Source organism: Lithobates pipiens, unplaced genomic scaffold, assembly GCF_037356315.1.
Source record: "Lithobates pipiens isolate NorthernLeopardFrog02 unplaced genomic scaffold, aLitPip1_a1.2 Scaffold_16, whole genome shotgun sequence".
NCBI lineage: Eukaryota > Metazoa > Chordata > Amphibia > Anura > Ranidae > Lithobates > Lithobates pipiens.
Window position 1 is genome coordinate 593,898,417 of NW_027507748.1, and position 24,467 is coordinate 593,922,883.

The window sequence follows — 24,467 nt, forward strand, 5'->3', positions numbered from 1 at the left end:
GTTCTGTGAAGCCCTTAGAGATATGTTAGAGAATCTTAGTGAACAAACAGCATCATGAAGGCCAAGGAACACCCCAGACAGGTCAGGGATAAAGTTGTGGAGAAGACTAAAGCAGGGTTAGGTTGTAAAAAAATATCCCAAGCTTTGAACATCTCACGGAGCACTGTTCAATCCATCATCCGAAAATGGAAAAGAGTATGGCACAACTGCAAACCTACCAAGACATGGCCGCCCACCTAAACTGACAGGCCAGGCAAGGAGAGCATTAATCAGAGAAGCAGCCAAGAGGTCCATGGTAACTCTGGATGAGCTGCAGATATCCAAAGCTCAGGTGGGAGAATCTGTCCACAGGACAACTATTAATCGTGCACTCCACAAATCTGGCCTTTATGGAAGAGTGGCAAGAAGAAAGCCCTTGTTGAAAGAAAGCCATAAGAAATCCAGTTTTCAGTTTGCAACAAGCCATGTGGGGGACACAGCAAACATGTGGAAGAAGGTGCTCTTGTCAATTGGGACAAAAATTAACCTTTTTGGCGTAAAAGCAAAATGCTTTGTGCGGCGGAAAACTAACACTGCACATCACCCTGAACATACCATCCCCACCGTGAAACATGGTGGTGAAAGCATCATGTGGGGATGCTTTTCTTCAGAAGGGACATGGAAGCTGGTCAGAGTTGATGGGAAGGTGGATGGAGCCAAATACAGGACACTATTATACCCCGTACACACAATCGGAATTTTGGTTGGAAAAAGCTCTGATGGTTTTCCTGAAGGAATTCTGCTGGGATTTCGCTCAAGTTGTCTTGCATACACACGGTCACACCAAATTCCGACCGTCAAGAATGTGGTGGCATACAACACGTACGACAGGACTAGAAAAAGGAAGTTCAATAGCCAGTAGCCAATAACTTCCGTCTCTTAGTTGAATCTGAGCATGCGTGAGTTTTTGCATGTCGGAATTGCATACACACGCTCAGAATTTCTGATAGAAACTTTTTCCATCTGAAAAATTGAGAACCTGCTCTCAATCTTTTGCTGGCGTAAATTCGGCCAGCAATATTCCTATGCAGCATACACACGGTCGCATTTTCAGACAAAAAGCTCTCATCGGTCTTTTGCTGGCTGAAATTCCGACCGTGTGTATGCGGCATTAGAAGGAAACCTGTTAGAGTCGGCAAAAGACTTGAGACTGGGGTGGAGCCAGAGCTAGAATGGAAGGTTTCGATTAACCACTTCCCGACCAGCGCACGACGATGTACGTCGACAGAATGGCACGGGCAGGCATATTGGCGTACATGTACGTCCAATATTCGTTGCCGCCGTGCCATCGGGAGCGCGCCGCCAGCGGCGCGCTCCCGCGCTGGTCGGGACCCCCGTGAGTCCGGTCGCGGGACCCGCGGACTCGATCACCGCGGGCATCCCCGCGATCGTCTCACGAAGCGGCCGAATGGAGGAAATGCTGTATAAACAACATTTTTCCATTCTGCCTAGCAACTAGTGATGCTGATCTCTGCTCCATGTGATTGGAGCAGAGATCAGTGTACACTAAATGAAAGCCCAACCCCCCCACAGTTAGTAACACACCCCTAGGAACACTTAACCCCTACACTGCCACCCACTGGTTAACCCTTTCACTGCCAGTGTCATTTACACAGGAATCACTGCATTTATATAGCAGTGATTACTGTATAAATGACAATGGTCCCAAAAATGTGTCAAAAATGTCCGATGGGTCCCCCACAATGTCGCAGTCACAATAAAAATCGCAGATCGCCGCCATTACTAGTAAAAAAAAAAATAATAAAAAATTATTAATAAAAATGCTATAAAACTATCCCTATTTTGTAAACGCTATAACTTTTGCGCAAACCAATCAATAATCGCTTATTGCGCTTTTTTTACCAAAAATATGTAGAAGAATACGTATCGGCCTAAACTGAGGGAAAAAAATGTTTTTTTATATATTTTTGGGGGATATTTATTATTACAAAAAGTAAAAAATAATGCGTTTTTTTCAAAATTATCGCTCTATTTTTGTTTATAGCGCAAAAAATAAAAAACGTAGGGGTGATCAAATACCACCAAAAGAAAGCTCTATTTGTGGGAAAAAAAGGACGTTAATTTTGTTTGGGAGCCACGTCGCACGACCGCGCAATTGTCAGTTAAAGCGACGCAATGCCGAATCGCAAAAAGTGGTCTGGTCTTTGACCAGCAAATTGGTCCGGTCTGAAAGTGGTTAAAGCATATTCATGTTTTAGAATGGCCCAGTCAAAGTCCAGACCTAAAACCAATTGAGAATCAGTGGCAAGACTTGAAAATTGCAGTTCACAGACGCTCTCCATCAAATCTGACAGAGCTTGAGCTATTTTGCAAAGAAGAATAGGCAAAAAATGGCACTCTCTAGATGTGCATAGCTAGTAGAGACATACCCAAAAAAAGCTGTAATTGGAGCAAAAGGTGGTTCTGCAAAGAATTGACTCAGGGAGGCTGAATACAAATGCACACCACGCTTTTCTTCCACTTCACAATTATGTGCCACTTTGCATTGGTCTATCACATAAAATCCCAATAAAATACATTTACGTTTTTGGTTGTAACATGACAAAATTTGGTAAACTTTCCAGGGGTATGAATATTTTTCAAGGCACTGTACATAAGTGGTCTATATAGTGAACTCGGTGTTGAGTTATTCACTTTAAGGTTGTCACAGAGGACAAGGGGGCACATCTAGTGGAAAAGAGATTTCATCTCTGTCTTGGAAAAACCACTATACTCTTGCGCTATTAAGCGCTCTTTCAGCCTTTTGGTATAATGCATCTTTAAACAACCTGTGTCTCCCACATTTCCCCATATAAACAGACATAATCACCATCCTGATGTTCTTAGCTCCATTGCTCGACCAACTGACCTGAACCCCAGAGCAATATTTATTCATATAACAAATACAGCCTCATGGTTTCACAATTGACCAATCAAGCAGAGGCATTCCTTCAAACAGGAGGGGTTATACAACAACCAAAGAACAATGAGTAGGGGAGTCTTATGGGTGTGGCTGGGCATGGGCAGCGTGTATGATTTCCTGCCCCCTGTCTCTGAGACAAAGGAAGCCACATAGCTGGTCTCGAAATCATGGACGCTGTCCAACCATAACGCACATAAAGTCTCCCGTTTTTACTGTTGGTGTGAATTCTTATTCTGCATTGTTCAGAGAAGAACGCATACCCGGATTATACTACCGTCCCTGTGGGTGAGAGATTATCTGCAGGGGCAGGACAGGGCCCCCCCCCCAAATGTGTTGATCTGGCACACAGGGGTGACACGAGCGAACATCCGCAAAACCGATAGCTTGCTCTTTACAGAGTGAACACAACCCCCCCATACGATTGTTCTGTGCATCGCACAGGGGCCCTTCACTGGCGGACATATCCTCATTCTGCAAACACTTCTCTACATCCCCAAAGAGCTTTTCACTACCAAACGGATCTCAACCAGCATCAGTCTGCCCCAGTAAGCTCTTTAGTGTGGGTTGCAGGAGAACTAACACCGGGAGACACTATGACAATACATATTAAATACATCTTCATAAAATTTCCACAACAATCTCCAAATACAGAAATGTTTCTTTACAATGAGAGCTGTGAAAACGTGAAATAGATTCCCTCCAGAGGTGGTTCTGGCCAGCTCAGTAGATTGCGTTAAAAAATGCCTGGATTCTTTCCTAAATGTTCATAATATAACAGGGTATTAACATTATTATAGGTAAAGTTGAGTCAGGGAATATCTGATTGCCTCTGATGCCGTGTACACACGTATCAGACTATCCGGCGGACTTAGTCTGGCAGACAAACCGCTGGACTGTCCGCCGGACTTTCTGAACGAGCTACCTGGTACTTTTGCGGCGGACTAATTTCGCCGGACTATCCGCCGTACTTTTGAAATGAACGGACTCGCCCACACACATGAAGGAAAGTCCGTTCATTTTGCGCGCGGCTCCAGGTAGCCGGGACCAGCGAAGGAGGTGTTGGGGAGGCGTTTAAAGGGAAATCCCTACCCCGAAATCAGACCCTTATCTGAGCACGCTATCCGGCCGGCCAGGAAAGGGGGGGGCGAGCAAGCCCCCCCCTCCTGAGCCGTCCTGTGCCCTCAACATGGGGGGTGCCTTGGGGAAGGGGGGGCCGCGCGGCCACCGGATTGTGTGATCGTGTGTACGCGGCATGAGGGATCAGGAAGGAATTTTTTCCCCTGCTGTAGCAAATTGGATTATGCTTTGTTGGGGTTTTTCGCCTCCCTCTGGATCAACTGTAGGTATAGGATTGTGTATATGGGATTGTGTGATTTTTTTTTATTTTTTTATTGGTTGAACTAGATAGATTGTTTTTTTTTTTTTTAACCTGACTAACTATGTAACACATTTAGCTTTGATAGCACTTTTGTGGTTTCAAAAATGATAATATTGTAACACACCAAATAATTAATTGGTGATGTTCATTGATGATGGAGGAAATTCTCCTCCAAAAAAGGGGAATAGGCTACTGGTTGCTGGCTGAAAGGGGAATTTTACACAGGTAGAGTGTTCATCTATTCTCTGGGATCTGAGACAACTAGTCGTTGTCTCAGACCCCAGATCACTAGATGATCCATGGAGGGAATATTTTGGATTTTTTTTTGTTTTACCATGCTTAAGTATGTGCCTGATCATGGTCTACTAAATTTTGTTCAACACACAATAAACTTATAGAGCGATGAGCTGTGGCTCAATTCCTGTGTCTCCAGTGGTGGGATAAAATAACTCGTGCTTAGGGGTATGAAATGATTTCCAATAAGGGAATGTAAGTTATGCCAGATCGCCAACCTAGCATGTACAGTATATCTTGTAGGCTGAGTGGCTCATCAAAAGCTCCACTGCAAAATCTCAGGGTGATGGCCATAGCTCATTACATTCAAGCTAATCAGTCATAAAAGGAAATTACTGGCTGCATTCTAGGCTGCAGCAACTTTTCTAATTTTTTGATTAGTAGCAGGGGTCACTTCTGACATGTTTTCAGGTACCTGGTATGAAAGAATGGTTACACAGGAGGTGAGAACCAATGTTTTTTGGTCTACTCAACTATTATGAGCATCGGAGATCTCCACTTCACACTAATGCCCCTTGGGATAACCTTCTTAGTAGAGGTATGTACCAGGGGACCATCTGGGGTTAAAGAGGGACCCCATCCAACCAATAGTAAAAAAAAAGCAAATAATGCATTATTAAAAGGAGTGTTGTCTGAATGAGGACATGAAGGCTGTATAAGGACAGCAGTGCACGGCACTAGTGATAAATGGTTAGTGACGCATTGAAAATAGAAGTGGATGTTATCTATCCGGAATGTGATGAGAAGTTTATTTACAGTATGAGTACAGCAAGTTATTTGGAAAATATGAGATAAAGGGATACATGTATACATCTGCTAGTGAAATCTGATGCAGATATGTGATATGTAGAACTGATGACAAGCATCTCACGGGAGGATAATTTATATAACTGACAAATCAAGGAGCGGCATTCACACTAATGTTTTAAATATGCTATCAACCCTTGTTTTACAGATTCTATATCTGGAAAAACAGCGTGAAGTCCTGGAAGACCGCTTGTCTACGCTGAAAGTAGATGATACTTCTGAAACAGACCTGGAGCCTCTTTACCTGTCCTACATCAGTAAACTTCTCAGCAAAGTCAACAATGTAACCAAGAAAAACAACCAGACCCAGGGGAGCCTACTGGAGATGATGGATTCAATCAATGATATAAAAGACAAGTTAGTGCTGGCTGTTGGGGTGTACTGATGGACGTTTTATAAAAGGCAACTCTAGTCAAGAAAAGACCCCAACTTTAGAACTTGAGAATGAGGGAATTCTCCTTCTCCCCAATGCACCCTCCCAGACTAAATTCTCTTCCTCCCCCCAAACCTTACCTCCCAGTACACCCACCATTCCAGTACAAATCCTCGCTCACCCAATTCTCCTCTGCAAATCCCCAAGCACAAATCTCCCTCCCCACAATCCCCCCTCCCAACACCACAAATTTCCCCAAAATTCCTCCTCTTGGCAAAAATCTCCCCCCCCCTTTAAGCACACATTCACCCCATCCCCCTTCTAGGACAAATCCTTTCCCCACTTCTAGCACAAATCTTCTTCTCCAAATCTCCCCTCCAGCACAAATCTTCTTCCACCCCCAAATCAATCCACCCCAGTCTTTCCCTGCTGACTTCTCTACCTTGTAAACTCATCTAAGTATCCTGGCCATCAGCTTACAGTGAAGCCCCCATCGCAGAGCTAATTTCAACTTTCAGCTATCATGCAACAGTATAAAGATGCATTGTAGATTTTGAGATAAATGTACTAGCCTAAAAATAACACTACTAGTAGACATTTTTCAAATTTGTATAACAACTATAAAAATTACACTTGACAATTACAAGTCACTCTGCCATATAACAACTTTTCTTTCTAGAAGCTTAATACACTCTATATACTCTCACGAACAGGGCCGTCCTGACCCTCTTGTCTAGATATGTATTGTAACTATACTGTTTTCTTTTATATTGTAAAGCCTTTTTTCAAACTGTTGGTACTATATAAATCCTGCATATTATTGACGATAATAATATTACCCCAGCAAGGCCCATTGTAACACCTGTCAATCTGATAGAGATAACAAAGCCGTATTCTCTACTCGTAGCTTTTGAAGAATGTATTTGACCTTCCCACAGCAGAGATCTTTTTATCTTATTGGAAAATACATCTGTCCAATCAGAAAGCAGGACCTTTGATACAATTATGGAGTGAGAAAAAGTGACAATTTCTGTAAAGATCCCTTACCAAGTTTATTGCATAATATATTCGCTCCAAAGAAAAATAGGAAATGATAACCTTTAATCCCTTCAGCTCCCTTGCCTCCATTCCAAACATGAAATTGAAGTAAGCAGAGTGTACATATATCCCTGACACCTTCCTTGTTCTCTCAGCCCCAGCCTGAAATCATGTCATTTTCCTACCAAGAGGCTACATTTATGCAGAGGGATTAGCTTCTAGCAGTTTTTGCTCTTCAGTGATTACACGATTGCACTGAAACCCTGAAAACATTATTTATTGTATCTGATTCTGAAGATGGGGCACAAGTGGCTGCATATGATGGGGCACAAGTTGCTGCATATGATGGGGCACAAGTGGCTGCATTTGATGGGGCACATTGGCTGCATTTGATGACACAAGTGGCTGCATATGATGGGACATAGTGGCTGAATTTGATGGGCACAATGGCTGAATTTGATGGCACAGAGGCTGCATTTGATTGGGCACAATGAGGCTGCAATTGATGTTTTTTTTCAGTATTCCCTGGTGGGCAGATTCCTACTTCATTGTCATCATCTTGCCTGAGCCGACAACGGACATCAGCCTGCTGTCTGCTGAAAATGGTTAGAACAAACTGTACTCCTGTGATCCATAGTATCATAAGTACAGCCAAATGAGCTTTAAGGCCCTATTCACATCTGAGCATTTTGTAGTTTGTTTCCTTACACCTGACTACACTCAACATTTAATTGTGTCTGTTCACTTTGCAAAACTCAGTTGCTTGCACACTACACTTGAAGTAGATGAGCTATTTTTTTTAGCATATTCAGACACATAGACTTTGAAGGGAGCTCATCTAAAAATGCACTATATGCTCGTTTTCTTGCACTTTGCCAAGCTCAAGAAACAATCTCCTAAAGCTTGATACATGTGCAAAATGTTTGCAGAAAGCTTGTAAAGCACATTAAGGCTGGGTTCACACTGAAGCGATGCGGGAACGCCGCAAATCTGCGGCGGGTTCCCGCATCGCATGCCTCCCGCCGGCAGTTCACACTGCCCTATGCGGACTGCTGGGAGTGTCAGTGAAACCTTAATGAGATCAATTCGCATATCGCAGTGCGATCTGCAAACTCGGACAGGAATAGGATCGCATGGTGTGAACACCCATGCGATCCGATTCTGCTGCGGACCAAAAAAAGGTCCTGTGCGAGTTTGGAGCGGGAGCGATGTGAATTCAGCCATACTATCTGTATGGCTGAACTCGCATCGCACAGAGATCGGATGTGATTTGCACTGCAGTGCGGTGCGAATCACATCCGGGTCTCCCAGCCGCACCAGTGTGAACCCAGCCTTAAACCACCAGGAATAGGCTCTGCTTGGGTATGAATACAGGCTAATAATCAGATTAGATTGTCTGACTGCAACATTAAGCTTTAGGTTCAGCTATTCTATAGTGAAACCATACCATGATAATAAAGGTTTAAGGGTCACATTTATTTACACTATAGGCTTATTCATATACTATAGAAAACTTTTTGTTGTGTGATTGATAAATCTACTTCACAAATTGTATCATATATTCTTTTCTTGACATATACACACAGAAATTGTTATTCAAACATACACAAAACACACAGACACACAAAGGAATTCTACCCGCAGTGTTTACCCAGAACTGATTTATCCATTTAAGTAGGGTATGGAGAGATCACTCCTAGTCTAGACAGCTTTTTGTTATATAATAAGATTGTGAATTTTTGCTACACTTTTGCTCTTTGCATGAAGCAGCCAGCCACACATAAAGGTGGGAAAAGATGGCAACAGGTACAAACATATTATCTAGGCTTACTATATAAAGGCACATAAAAGAAAAACAATTCAGACTATAGCTCAGCCTTTCTCAACACAGAGGAACCCTTGACATAACTTTTCAGTCTCAAGGAACCCCTGCTAAAATGACTAACACACGATCAAACAATCGGGTGGAAAAGTCCGGCAAACTCAAGTTCGCCGGACAATCCCTCCGTGTGTAGCCTCCGGCGGACTTTTTTTACCCGAAAGTACGGCGGACTTAGAAAGTAGTTTTGCACTCCAATCTTCCTGCCGGACTTGCATTTCGGCGGACAATCCGGCTGTGCATATGCCAGTCTGCCGTACTTTTGAAATGAACGGACTTTTACCGCCTGCAGAAAAGTCTGCTCATTTTGAACACGTTTCCAGGTAGGCGGGGCCCGCGAAGGATGCGTCACTGGCCCCGCCACCTGGTATGGACTTAAAGGGGAACCCCAACGCCGAAAAAACGGCGTCCACATCTGACCCTTGTCTGAGCATGCTACCTGGCCGGCCAGGAAAGGGGGGACAAGCGAGCGCCCCCCCCCCTCCTGAGCCATACCAGGCCGCGTGCCCTCAATATGGGGGGTGCCTTGGGGAAGAGGGGAGTGCGCGGCCCCCCACCCCAAAGCACCTTGTCCCCATGTTGATGAGGACAAGGGCCTCTTCCCGACAACCCTGGCCGTTGGTTGTCGGGGTCTGCGGGCGGGGGGCTTATCGGAATCCGGGAGCCCCCTTTAATAAGGGGGCCCCCGAATACCGGCCCCCCACCCTATGTGAATGAGTATGGGGTACAATGTACCCCTACCCATTCACCTGTAAAATAAAGTAAAAAAAAAACACAACACACAAGGGTTAAAATAGTTTATTGCACAGCTCCGGGGGTCTTCCATCTTTGGGGGTCTTCTCGCCGGACTCTTCTTCCGACTTCTGGGGTCTTGTCCCCCTCTTCGGTTCTTCTGCCGGGCCTTCTTATAGCTCTTTTACAGGCTGTGGCCCGGTCTTCTGTCGCCGCTGTCCCCGTCTTCTGTTCTTCTCTTCAGATGTTGCCTCGTCGCATCCTCCGCTCACAATGGCACCGACGCTACGTGCGGCGACTTATATAGGGACATCACCGGATGATGTCCCCGCCCATTAGGGTGTCACAGTCCCAGAGGATGCTGGGACTGTGACATCATAATAGGCGGGGACATCATCCGGTGATGTCCCTATATAAGTAGCTGTGCGCCTTGTCCCCGTCATTGTGAGCAGAGAGAGCGACGAGGCAACATCTGAAGAGAAGAAGAGAAGAACAGAAGGCGGTGACACTTTGGTATCACATATGCATAATGTGTAGTCTATTTTGTATTTTGAAATGCAGCGTATATATTTCATTTAATTTACAGGAGTGGATGGGCTTTCCCATATCTGCAGGAAGCCCTGTATATTGCTTAAACTTTGAGAGCAGAAGAAGGTCAGGGAATGGACCCCCTCTGCAACTAATGAACCCAGAAGTGACAGGCATTACAGTATATCACTTCTGAGTTCAGAGCTTTCATTCCCTGGTTACTGTAGCTGGGGTAGCAGTTAATCAAGCACAACCTGTGCATGATTAGCTGCAATTGAGGGCTAGGAAGACCTAAGATCTAACAGACCCTTGATTTCTCCTTAACTGCTTGCCAACCAGTGAACGACGATATACGTTGGCACAATGGCACGGTAGCCCAAATGGGCATACAGGTATGTCCCCTTTGAAACGCTGCATTGTGGGTGCACACTCCACTCCGTGACCGTGCTTGATGTCCGTGCCGTGTACTCCATGTCTGCCGGTGTCCTGCGATTGTGTCACGGAGCAGCAGAACGGGGAGATGTAAACAAGGCATTTCCCCATTCTGCCTAGTGACATGACAGATCTACTGCTCCCTGTTATTGGGAGCAGTGATCAGTTGTAGCCCATCCCACCATAGTAAGAATCACTCCGTAGGACACACTTAACCCCTGGATCGCCCCCTAGTGTTTAACCCCTTTCCTGCCAGTGTCATTTATACGGTAATCAGTGCATTTTTATAGCACTGCTCGCTGTATAAATGACAATGGTCCCAAAATAGTGTCAAAAGTGTCCCATGTGTCTGCCATAATGTTGCAGTCACAAGAAAAATCGCAGATTATTGGCATTACTAATAAAAAATAATAATAATGAAAATGCCATAAATCTATCCCCTAGTTTGTAGACGCTATAACTTTTGTGCAAACCAATCAATATACGCTTATTGCGATTTTTTTTTTTTTTTTTTACCAAAAATATGTAGACGAATACATATCGGCCTAAACTGAGAAAGAATTTCTTTTTTATTATATATTTTTTGGGGATATTTATTATACCAAAAAGTAAAAAAAATATAGCTTTTTTTTCAAAATTGTCGCTCTTTTTTTGTTTATAGCGCAAAAAATAAAAAATGCAGAGGTGATAAAATACCACCAAAAGAAAGCTCTACTTATGGGAAAAGAAGGACGTCAATTTTGTTTGGGTGCAATGTCACACGACCGCACAATTGTCAGTTAAAGCGGCGCAGTATCGTATCACAAATAGTGCTCTGGTCAGGAAGGGGATAAATTCTTCTGGGGCTGAAGTGATAGAAAAACGAAATTGTAAAAAAAATCGAAACATCCACTTCATCCTGTACATCACATTGCAAAGTGCAGTGCAGGGCACACATGTATGTAAACATCAACTGTACCCCACATGTGAGGTATTGCTGCAAATATTAGAGTGAAAGCAATAATTCAAGTGCCATAATCCATGGTTAATGCTAAACTGATAACTTGTATAGGTTTTAAAAACCTCACCTATGTAGAATTTTGGGTACCATAGTTATTTTTCCATTTCACAAGTGTGCAAAACTTTAACTTGCCATTTTTGGTGTCTGTTTACTTAAAGCGGAGGCCCACCCTAAAATAAAAAATGAAATTAAAATTCTACAAAAAAAATATAAAAAAAAAAATGTGAAAAAAAATTTTTTTTTTACTTACCAGAAACCCCTGTTGCTAGGCAGTTTTCCTAATCTGCCTCTTTCTATTCTGCGGCGCTGTTTTGTCACTTCCTCCTCTTTGGTGAGCTGGCCCGTTGTATTCTGGGACATGTGTGTGTCCCAGAAAACAACAGGGCCATTCACAAAGCGCTGTGCGACTTGCGCATGCGCAATAGGAAACGGGCAGTGAAGCCGCAAGGCACCACTACCTCTTTCCCTTAGTTAGGATGATGGCGCCGGCACCTGATCCGATGGACAGATCGGCCCTGGGGGGGGGTGACAGCGCGGGCTCGTTGGACAGGTAAGTGCCCTTATTAAAAGTCAGCAGCTACAGTGTTTGTAGTTGCTGACTTTTTAATTTATTTTTTAAAACGGCCAGACCTGCGCTTTAACGTAACTCCATCTTTTAGGCTCCATGCACACTGGATTAAAAATTGCTGCTTATACAGGAGTTTAGTGTTTTGCCTGTGTGTCCATGCATTAGGACGATTACAGGCATATTTTGAGTTCAATGTTTAGAGGCAGCAGAAATGGCCCTTCTGGTTTGCATTTTTGATTGGAGCTTTCTGGCAGAAAAAACACAAAACTCTCTTAAACTCGTCTAAACTTTGTACAAAATGCTCTATATGAGTGTTTTCTTCTGCCAAGGGAGCTGGCGTTTTTTTAAGTCCAAAAAATTGTATAATATTGTGTTTATTTGAACTCAGATTTATTTTAGTGATTTTTTTTCCCCCGAAAATATGAATTTGAAAAACACTTGTGCAAATATGTGGCACAAAAAAATTGCAATTGCTACTATTTTATTCTCCAGAGTATGTTTTTGGAAAATACGCACTTCTCTAAAGTAGCTTTTAGCAAATATGCAGCTTTTAGCATTCTGTATACAGTAAGGGAGAGTTATATCACTTGTAAGTTTTTTTTTTTTTTTTTTTTTTTTGCCATCAGTGTCCCATTGAGATTTTCATTCTCTTCCTGTGCCATAGCCAAAACAGGAAGCGAGAGGAAATCCCTCCAGAGTGAGGGAATCCCTGGTTGTCATTAGCATCACCAGAACTAGCACCCCATTAGAATATTTCCAATCTCATACTGTCCTGATGACATACCTCCCAACTTTCGGGGATAGGAATGAGGGACACCTATTAGAAAAAGTATGTAGACATAGGACACACCCCTTGCCACGCCCCTTAAAGGAAATTGTACAAAAAAAAAACGATTGGTTAAACCCATAAGTTCTTTTTTACCACTACTATTCCTTTATATTGGCTTCTGGAATTTTCAAATGCAGAAATTAAAAAATGGGATGACAGGTTTAGCACTGGGAAACACTTTTTGAAAGCTAAATAGTGCATTTTATATATAACTATATAGATCAGACCAAAATGAGGGACGAATGAGGGGGAATGAGGGACATTGCTCCAAATTGGGGGCAGTCCCTCGAAATCAGGGACAGTTGGGAGCTATGTGATGACAATCAAAAAATGTGGGGCTTTCTTTCACTTATAATGTAATAATAACTGTAAACAGGAAAAGTACAGAGGGTGAATCTCCCTAATAGCAAAGTTTTTTCATATGTATAGGTTCCTTAAAAATTATGCTTTAAAATTTTAAGTACCTGGTTGCAATACATACTGAATGCCAAAGTTACCACTGTCCTTATTGGCCCCTAAACCTTAGGTTGTGACGATGCACACCAGTGTCTTCCACCACCAGCCTCTCTACAACTGGTAATGTTGAAGATGGTTCACAATGCTACATTGGCTTGCTAAGTTTAGGAACATACCTTGGCATTCTGTATATATCCATGCTTAACCCCTTCAGCTTCGGTAGCTTTACCCCCCTTCATGACCGGGCCATTTTTTGCGATATGACACTGCGTTAATTTAGTTTCAATGTTTTTATTGGTGTTTTTCACAAAAAGTAAGTACAAAGGTACAAGGTAACAGCAACACTCTTTGTGCTATAATTGAACATATGAAGAATGGTCCATTGAGTAAACATCTTAACACAACTTAAGTCATACAGAAACTTTAACAATGAGTAGGTAGTAACCTTGAGCAAGCTGGACGGGTGTTGCCCCTTCACCCAGACACCCCTACTGGAAACAATCTGTGTCGGATGGTGGGGGAAATCACAGCAGCCCTTATCTTTGTTTCTGAATTAAATTCGCACAGACACTGCGTTAATTTGACCAACAATTGCGTGCTCGCACAACGCTGTACCCAAATAATATGTATGTCATTTTTTTCCCCACAAATAAAGCCTTCTTTTGGTGTTATTTGATCCCCTCTGCGGGTTTTTATTTTTTTCATAAACAAAAAAAAGACTGACAATTTTGAAAAAGTATTTTTTACTTCCTGCTATAAAACATGCCCAATAAAAATGTAATAAATCAAATTTCTTCATCAATTTAGGCCAATATGTAAGCTGCTACATATTTTTGGTATAAAAAGTTCCCAATAAGTGTATATTGATTGGTTTGCACAAAAGTTATAGCGTCTACAAGCTATGGGATATATTTTTAGAATTTTTTAATTTTTTTATTTTTTTTACAAGTAATAGCTGCGATCAGCGACTTATAGCAGGACTGCGACAAATCGGACACCTAACTGACGCTTTTGACACTTTTTGGAGACCAGTGACACTAATACAGAGATCAGTGCTAAAAACAATATGCGCTGTAGCTGTACTAATAACGCTGGCAGGGAAGGGGTTAACATCAGGGGCAATCAAAGGGTTAAATGTGTTCCCTGTGAGTGTTTTCTAACTGTGTGGGGAGTGTTTTCACTGTGGCAAGGCAGAGATCGATGTCCCTGCTTAGCAGGAAGACAAGATCACTGCCTTCCCTTGTCACAGAACGGCAAACTGCCTTGTTTACATAGATAGATCGCCATTCTGCCTGACTTCCAAACGCTTGGTGAATCCCGGCAGACATCATGCTGCTATCTGATCCGATCCTGTCCGTGAAATCCAGACGGATGGTGACCCTATTTTCCATCTGTCTGGTGGATCAGAAGAAAACGGACAGGCGGTCTGTTTTCATCCGATCTCCCCATAGAGGAAAGCGGGACTCTGACAGGTCCATTTCAGCACAGTGGGTGGAGACGGACCTGTCGTCCATCTGCTCAGCAGGGATCAGCAGATCGATCCCTCGCTAAACAAGCGGACAAGCCCGTGTGAAAGGACCCTAAAGCCCCGTACACACTATCAGATTTTCTGCTGATTTTCTTCCTTCAGATTTACCAAAACCATATAATATGAGGTCCAACCTTAGGAGTTTCAGTTTGTATGCAATCAGGCAGGCCCTTGCGCTACATGGTTTTGGTAAATCTGAAGACAAAAATCTGCAGAAAATCTGATAGTGTGTATGGGGCTTTACACTGATGAGTACATCAACAATAAACAATATGAAGCTCATTTTAATGAACTCCAGCAACAACTTTACAGCTACGGGTAATGTGGCCTAGTGCTTCTGATACCTAAAGTAGCTGATTGTTGGATGAAACTTGGTAAGGAAGGCAAGTATGGCTTTGGCTTTGTTCCAAGGTAAAATGTTAATAAATGTAATTGCAGTGTTTAGGGTGAGTATTGCTTGTAATTAGAAAGTGTGTTAATATTTATTCTGTTATAATTATACTTAGGTGATTCATGGTGTATTAGTTATATATAACTTCTAACTGGTGAATCTTCTATGTGAAAATACCAAATTAATGGGAGGAGCTGGTTTTGAAATGAATATTAAGTCCTGAATGAAATATTATTTTAATCTAAATTTCCATTATTAACATAATAACCATAATCATATCATGTATTTATAAACAGCTGTGTTACTCACTCTATAATAAGAGTGCTAGCTTTTTAATTTTTACACTAATTTGTATAATGATGATAATTATACCATTGCTTTAGAATGAACATAGAATTATTCATGCTTCCTTATAGAGAATGTAACCAATTGGCACTACTTCTGGAGATGGCATGTTATGTATAGTCACTAGCATGGCACAGGGGATTTATTTGACTGCTTTCTGACTCGAGAAGAGGTCCCTCAGGTGGTCAAATCAAATTTCAGAGATGAAAATGGCATACCATAGAAAGCATACAAATCCTGTACTTTTGTACCTGATCCCGCATAATTTTACTAATGCACAGGATTTAGTCCATCATGAAACTAACAGAAAAATCTTGAAAAAACATTGTCATAAACATCTAAGAAAGACAGGTGTATAGGTGCTACAACCTTCCCACATTAAAGCTCTGCCCGGTGCCCAGACCTTGAGGCTGATGACATCTCCAACGTACCAGAGTAAGGAGAGGGATGATCGGCACTCAGGATGACATCCAACATAGTATTTCTTGATTAAGTATACATGTACAAAGTTGCAAAACAGCCTATGCGTTTTGGACGTTAGTCCTTGTATAAGAATGACCTGGTACCTTGAGAAACAATCATTGGTATGTAGATATTTGTATCCTAGTTTTTTCAGGTGGAACACTGGAGTAATGTCAGCAGATTAACAAAACTGCATTGTATCAGGTCCAAGAGTGTAGAAACCAGTCCCATCAGACCCCTCCTTACAAGAGCTTACAACCTAAGGCCCCTGCTACAGTCATACAAAGACAAACATACATACGCACTAGAGTCATTCTGGCTAGAAGACAGTCACATCATATCTAACCAGTATGTTTTTTAGACTGTGGGAACCTGGAGTAGCTGAAAGAAACAATATAGATATGTATTCAAACTTCTGTGCTTCAGATTCGCAGTGCTTCCACTAGGCTCCCATGCTGTGCATGTAAAACCAGAAATAAGTATTCTATTGCATAGTTCAGTGAGTAATGGTCTAAAAAAGGTATGGACACTTTTACATAAGGGGTTTATGCAGCAACTTTACCCCGTTAGGTTGTAAGCAGCAGAGCAGATTTCTCAATCTATTTGATTGATGCCCTGGAAACAGTTAGCCAACTTTGTCTCCAGGGATTTCTATAGACAGAGAACCTCCCCCAAGCAATCAAAAAATGTATAGGTACCATAAAGCTAACCACACGCTCGTAAAAAATGTGTTAATTTTTGTTTTTGTTTTCAGAATCTTTGCTCAATTTTCTAATGGAATCATACATACAGTGGTGTGAAAAAGTGTGTGCCCCCTTCCTCATTTCCTGTTCCTTTGCATGTTTGTCACACTTAAGTGTTTCGGAACATCAAACCAATTTAAACAATAGTCAAGGACAACACAAGTAAACACAAAATGCAATTTGTAAATGAAGGTGTTTATTATTAAAGGTGAAAAAAAATCCAAACCATCATGGCCCTGTGTGAAAAAGTGATTGCCCCCCTTGTTAAAACATACTATAACTGTGGTTGTCCACACCTGAGTTCAATTTCTCTAGCCACACCCAGGCCTGAATATTGCCACACCTGTTCACAATCAAGGCATCACTTAAATAGGAGCTGCTTGACACAGTAAGGTCCACCAGAAGATCCTTAAAAGCTACACATCATGCCGAGACCCAAAGAAATTCAGGAACAATTGAGAAAGAAAGTAATTGAGATCTATCAGTCTGGAAAGGGTTATAAAGCCATTTCCAAAGCTTTGGGAATCCAGCGAACCACAGTGAGAGCCATTATCCACAAATGGCGAAGACATGGAACAGCGGTGAACCTTCCCAGGAGTGGCCGGCCGCCCAAAATTACCCCAAGAGCGCAGCGACGATTCTTCCAAGAGGTCACAAAAGACCCCACAACAACGTCCAAGGAACTGCAGGCCTCACTTGCCTCAGTTAAGGTCAGCGTTCATGCCTCCACCATCAGGAAAAGACTGGGCAAAAATGGCCTGCATGGCAGAGTTCCAAGGAGAAAACCACTGCTGAGCAAAAAGAACATCAAAGCTCGTCTCAATTTCTCCACAACACATCTTGATGATCCCCAAGACTTTTGGGACAACATTCTGTGGACCGATGAGACAAAAGTGGAACTCTTTGGAAGGTTGTGTCCAAGTATATCTGGCGTAGAAGGAACACTGCATTTCATAAAAAGAACATTATACCAACAGTAAAATATGGTGGTGGTAGTGTGATGGTCTGGGGCTGTTTTGCTGCTTCAGGACCTGGAAGACTTGCCGTGATAAAAGGAACTATGAATTCTGCTGTCTACCAAGAGATCCTGAAGGAGAATGTCCGACCATCTGTTCGTGTACTCAAGCTGAAACGAACTTGGGTTCTGCAGCAGGACAATGATCTTAAACACACCAGCAAGTCCACCACCGAATGGTTGAAGAAAAACAAAATGAAGACTTTGGAGTGGCCTAGCCAAAGCCCTGACCTGAATCCTATTGAGATGTTGTGGTATGACCTTAAAAAGGCCGTTCATGCTCGAAAACCCTCTAATGTAACTGAATTAGGACAATTCTGCAAAGATGAGTGGGCCAAAATTCCTCCAGGACGCTGTAAAAGCCTCATTGCACGTTATCGCAAACGCTTGGTTGCAGTTGTTGCTGCTAAGGGTGGCCCAACCAGTTATTAGGTTTAGGGGGCAATCACTTTTTCACACAGGGCCATGATGGTTTGGATTTTTTTTCACCTTTAATAATAAACACCTTCATTTACAAATTGCATTTTGTGTTTACTTGTGTTGTCCTTGACTATTGTTTAAATTGGTTTGATGTTCCGAAACACTTAAGTGTGACAAACATGCAAAGGAACAGGAAATGAGGAAGGGGGCAAACACTTTTTCACACCACTGTATTGTAAGATGCATGTTCTAAACACAAAATCTATTGAGTTAACTAATGACCCCGTGAAAGCAAAATTGAATGCTCTGACGGTTCAGAATTTCTGCATGAGTGTTCAAATTAAATTTTGCTAGTATAGGCCCAGCTTTGTTGTTTAGTTCATAAATAACTGTCTAACCACCCTAAAGCCACATGCACACTGACGAGGCTACCTAAATTCAAGGTAATTAGCCAAGGGTGCATATTACCCTAAACTTACATACTTTCAGCTCAGTGCACTATCCAGCCCTGTCCAGGAACATCAATGGCCAGCCTCCCATAGAGTTTGACAGGCTGCCAGAAGAGAGGCTTAAACCTGCCCTATAAGATCGCCTTGATTTTTTTTATAACGAACATGCAAGATAACAACAAATTATAGTGGAGCTAAACTCTGCTATACTTTCCTCTTCCAACAATATGAGCCCCCTTGCTAACACTTCCATCTTCACCTGGCGTCTTCTGGGTTTGACATCTTCGGCTACCTTAATAGACGTCCCTAGATGTGGTAACAGTTAGACATGGCACAGAGCTGGCTTATCTCCACACTAAGGCATATCAAGAATGTACTGTATATTAAGCTGCACATGCATGGCTCGGTGTACATGCAGAAGAACATTGCTTTTGATGCATTTTATTTCAGAAGAGTCACTAAATCAAGAATAGCTTGCTTGCCAGCATTTACTACAATTACATTTTAGTTTCTTGGGTATGAATGTTTCCATTAAAAGGACTTTTGAATGTTCTAATTGGAACCAGCTTTCCAACAACATGCAAAAAAATATAGATTCTCCTCTCATACATTAGTAAATGCACATCCTTTATTCAGTGCACACCAAGTAAAACTGTTGGGCAAGTATTCTATAAAAAGCCAAGGTAGATGTTTTTACATATCTGCACAGTAGGGAAAAACAGACAACCAAAAAATTTTAAAAGCTGTTTGTTAAAAAGCTGTTTAAAACTTATGTTTAAAAAAAAAGAAAAGCTGTTTAAAAAATCATATGGTCAGTTCTCTCTTCATAAAAGTACTAAGAGCAATTATGCTCCATGTATTAAATTGTATTGGAACTGTGCTGTCTGCCCTCAAGTTGTAAAACGCTGCGGAAACTGTAGGCGCTATATGTTGGTTTTTACACTATATAAATCCTGTATAATAATAATAAGAGTGTACTAAAGGATGCCCGTTGTATCAGAACAGAGGCTGCAGCAGGACCTTTCAGTAAAATAAGCCATAACAGCTGACATGGTGCTGATATCATTATACATTATCCAGGACATCCCTACTTTTTCATCAGGGTCCAGCTGGAATAGCTACACCACCTTTCTAACAAAGTGTGCCAGTCTTACATTCTACTTCACATAGCCCAAAATTAAATGAATCCCTAGCCCACCAATATATCACCATAGGGCAACTAGCCTGTACATCTCATATTATACCATCTGTCTTCCCTAGGTATGAAGATGAGTTCAATCTACGCACAGACATGGAATATGCATTTGTAGGACTGAAGAAGGTAAGAGTGATGTTGTGTATCTAATACAAGTTTTGTTATAACGAGAGTATCCAGCATCCGTTGACTCATCCAAAACATCTTTTATTAGATCAGCATAGAAACATACAGGGCAACCTGCTAAGACGTTCCAGCTTGTTAGGCTCTTAGTTGTAGCTCCTAATAAAATAAGTTTTGGCATTGTACAATCATGTCTTATAAGAGGACGAATGTCTATGCTGTGTGCTATGAGAGGGTAGAGGAAGTGCAGTAGAAGGTGAGTTGTATGTTTTTCTTTTTTATTGAGGTCAAAGGAGCTGTTCATAGCAAATAGTCTGATGAGAGTGAACATATAGGATTACTTGTTAAAGTTACCATCTGATTGGTTGCTTTGGACAATATCTCATGCTACCTTTACCAACCTTAACTAGGGGGAAATTCACAGGTATGAGCCTACCTCATCCACCAAATCTAACATATCTGGAGAGTATGTAGATGCAGCCAACCCACTTTGAGTAGAGAACAAGCACTACTACTTCTACTATTACTACTACTACTACTACTACTACTACTACTACTACTACTACCAGAAAAGGCAAACACAAAACAGCTGCAATCTCTAAATGGCTACCAAGCTATCACTCTGCACTGGCGTACAAGGTGTTTGAAAGATATTTCATTGAATTGTACTGCCAATATTATTGCAATATTATTGTATTAATCCTGACAAAGCTGCAAAACCTGTTTAACAAGTCACTGCTAGCACATGGGCTGTCTGAGTACCAGAAAACTTTTATACAGAGTAGCCAATGTACAAATTAAAAGGACATAAGGAGGAACTGGCACAAACTGATCTTTTGTTCCCAGTTTGTTTTCTCAAAGTCATTTAAAACTAGTCCCCAAGAGACTTTTTAACCTTATAAGAGAAGCTGAAACTCGTTAAATTGTTAAAGCTTGACCCAAATAATTTTGTAGTGTGTTATCTACCTGTATGAGGAGCTGAGGTGACAAAGGTGGCCTTTTGCACAATTCCCTTCTGAGCAGCCTTGGAAACGAAGATAGCGACTGAATGGGTGATAGAATGGCACAAGTGTTAAGGTGCAATATCTGGTGATTGGAACACAGGAGCACTGCTATCAGATTTACAGAAGTACAGCGCAGGTTTGAGTCAGTTACAGATAGGCAGAACCAAGGCCAGGAACATGCAGAGGTCAGCACTGTGCATATCTGAGTGTGGATCCCTCCTTACATCAGGGTCCCCAGAGCCTCCCTCATTGCATCAGGGTCCCCAGAGAGCCTCCCCTTACATCAGGGTCCCCAGAGAGCCCCCCCTTGCATCAGGGTCCCCAGAGAGCCCCTCCTTACATCAGTGCTCCCTGGAGAGCCTCCCTACTTAAATCAGGGTCCCCAAAGAGCCTCCCCTTACATCAGGGTCCCCAAAGAGCCTCCCCTTATTACATCAGGGTTCCCAGAGAGACCCCCCCTTACATCAGGGTCCCCAGAGAGCCCCCCCTTACATCAGGGTCCCCAGAGAGCCCCCCCTTTACATCAGGGTCCCCAGAGAGCACCCTTACATCAGGGTCCCCAGACAGGAGGGCCCTGCTCATAGAGCTTACATTCTAAAGGGAAGGGGTGATGGTACAAAAGTTTATAACTACAGAGAATGATTTGATGGCACTTGGCTTGTCTCCACTGTCTGTGTACCTCCAACCCCCAGCAAACTCTGTACCCCCACCTGGGATGAGGTGGGAAGGGGCGATCAGCCGCTCTATGGTGCCCGTGGACCATGCAGTCTCCATGGGGCTAGTAGTTCTCCTCCCCAGTGTATATAGTGGAGAGAAGAGGGACCTCTCAACCGAGCATATATCAGCAACAGTGTAGAAGCAGAGTGACTCACTTGTACACTGAAGAGTGAACTGATACCTGCCCGGGTCAGAGCCCCTCCCCTCTCCACTGTATATACTCAGGAGGAGAACTACTAGCCCCAGGGAGATCTACCATAGAGCTGCCGATCATCACTTCCCACTCCCCCCACTGCATCCCAAACTGACAGTAAGAAGTGCAGGGGAGATGTTGGGTCTTTCGGCCCCCACAGAACACCAGGGCCCAGTCGCAAGTGCGACTGCTGCAACCCTTAAAGTTCCGCAACTGCAATTAGATACAAAGCCAGTGAGCAAAATCTTGGTCAGAAGTCCAGGCTGAATTCAGTAATGGAGGTATTCAGCAATCAATGGCAGACAAAGAAAATCCAAGGGCAGACCAGACAGAAAGAGAGTCAATAACAAAGGTCAGGTAAGTCAGAATCAAAGATTAGGGGTCGCAGAGATACAGCTTAAAAACCATGTAGCACTGAACCTAGGCAGGACTTGGATTTAATTCTGAAGTTTAATCTGATAATATTTGTCTTCCCTTGTTCCTTCTCTCACCTAAAGCCAGCCATAGATGGTTCAAATCTTGCCTGGTTCAGCAGGAACCTGGACAAAATTTGAAGCATGTATGGGCATACTGAAGGTACCCAAGTCGAGCGATCGATCAACTTGGGTACAACCAGCCTTCTGGATTATTACTGTCTTCTCCAGGTGGGGGGTGGCTTTCCCCACCCTCCCATCGGGAGAACACAATGACTCTGTGGGAGAGGTACCCCTGTTGCAGGCCCAAAAAACCACCCCCCCCCAAACTCCATACCAGACCCTTATCCGATCATATTATTTGACAAATTCCAAGGCATCAATAAATGTAGAAGTTTTACTAATAATTCTTATAAATGCCTGAATGCTTTTACTTGCGCACCCATCCCCTCCACCTGCTTGCTGATTGATGGACATGCTAAGGATATTTAGCAGCAATTACACGCTCAACATTCTACTCAAACAACCTTGAATAAGAAAGAGATAAATCAATACTGTATCTGACATTATTCACATGGGTGATGCTAGTAAAACCCAATAAGTAAGCAAGATTTTGTTAATCTTTGAGTTTAAACCAATTAGATCGCCCTCTGCTTGCCTTTCAGTTATTTTTTGGCAGAGTTTCCTGAGGTGAATTTAATGCCGGTGCTTAGTACTTCCTGGGAATAGTACTTCCCATGTACATCTTCCTTCACAGGAGACTACATGGTCCCTTAGCGATAATGTAAGCAGCCGGATTTTTGGTTGGTTGTTTGTTTTTGGTAACAAAGTTTGATACAAAATACATATATATTTTTCGGCCCCACTCCGCTGACCTAACAGAGCTCACCTTTTCCATAGATGCATTCTTGCCAAGATCTCAGGCCTGTGGCCTCTAGGGATTGTTTACATTGTCTCTCTGCACATCCTTGCTGGGAGCTGGAGGTAGAGGAGCACCATAGAGGTTTATGGAGCCCCACTGCGTAGGTGTGGGATTTAAACAATCCACAGAGACATCAGGCATCACATCTCAGTTAGTAAACATCTTTAGACAGGGAAGGTGCGCTCTGTTAGATGAGTGTAGGGGGAAAAAAAGAATAAGTGCAATTTGTATGAAAGTGTGCCAATTCTTTGTTAGGCAGACCATGGCAAAATTTTGCTTTAACAGGAAAAAAACTATGGAATTTACATTAATGCCCCGTACACACGATTGGACATTGATCGAACATTCCGGCAACAAAACCCATGGATTTTTTCCGACTGATGTTGGCTCAAACTTGTCTTGCATACACATGGTCACACAAAGTTGGTCGGAAATTGCAAACATCAAGAACGCGGTGACATACAACACCTACGTCGAGCCGAGAAAAATTAAGTTCAATAGCCAGTGCGGCTTTTCTGCTTGATTCCGAGCATGCGTGGAACTTTGTGCTTCGGAATTATGTACACACGATTGAAATTTCCGACAACAGATTTTGTTGTCGGAAAATTTGAGATCCAGATCTCAAATTTTGTGTGTCGGAAATGCCGATGGAGCCTACTCACAGTTGGAATTTCCAACAAAAAGCTCCCATCGGACATTTTCTTTAAGAAAATCCGACCGTGTGTATGGGGCATAAGAGTGCTAAAATCTAATTTTAGGAATTCTAGTGGAAAGAAGTGAGCACAAGGATCCTCAATAGCTATTATTCGGAGGTACCTGACTAGCAGATGTAAGTACTGTTTGTAGTAGAAATCCATTTGAACATCAAAAAGTGTAACATTAAAGTTTATCTAACAATTATTTGCATTCAATTCAAATGAGGATATGATAAAAGACAAAGCATGGAGTACCTTTTGTTTTCAAATGATCACACAAATGTAAAAAAATATTAGCCGGTTTAAAGCTGAACTCTGGAAAAGTAAATATCACTTAAGCAAAAGAAGCATGTACGTTCCTAAAGTGGTTGTAAACTTTCACATATACCCAGAAAGTGCACACCTTCAGATTAGATACACAGATATGAAATAAATCATCCTACATAAGCTTTACTTGTTTATCTGCAGCCCTCTCTTCCCTGCACCCCTTCAAAAGGGCAGAAAAGTGTTAAAATCCTTCTTGATCTGTAGGTATTACAGAGGAGGGGCGGAGAGGCTGCAGTTACAGTGTGTGAG

General features: G+C 42.4%; 1 protein-coding gene across 2 annotated transcripts in view; it reads left to right on the forward strand.

Moving 5' to 3' along the window:
• LOC143983843 (keratin, type II cytoskeletal 80-like) overlaps positions 1 to 24,467 on the forward strand; it is a 79,803-nt gene that overhangs the window by 7,981 nt on the left and 47,355 nt on the right. For both annotated transcript variants that reach the window (XM_077483941.1, XM_077483942.1), the window contains exons 2-3: positions 5,590 to 5,798; positions 19,890 to 19,950. In XM_077483941.1, coding sequence (XP_077340067.1) covers positions 5,590 to 5,798; positions 19,890 to 19,950 — 270 coding nt within the window. The remainder of the gene's footprint in view (positions 1 to 5,589; positions 5,799 to 19,889; positions 19,951 to 24,467) is intronic.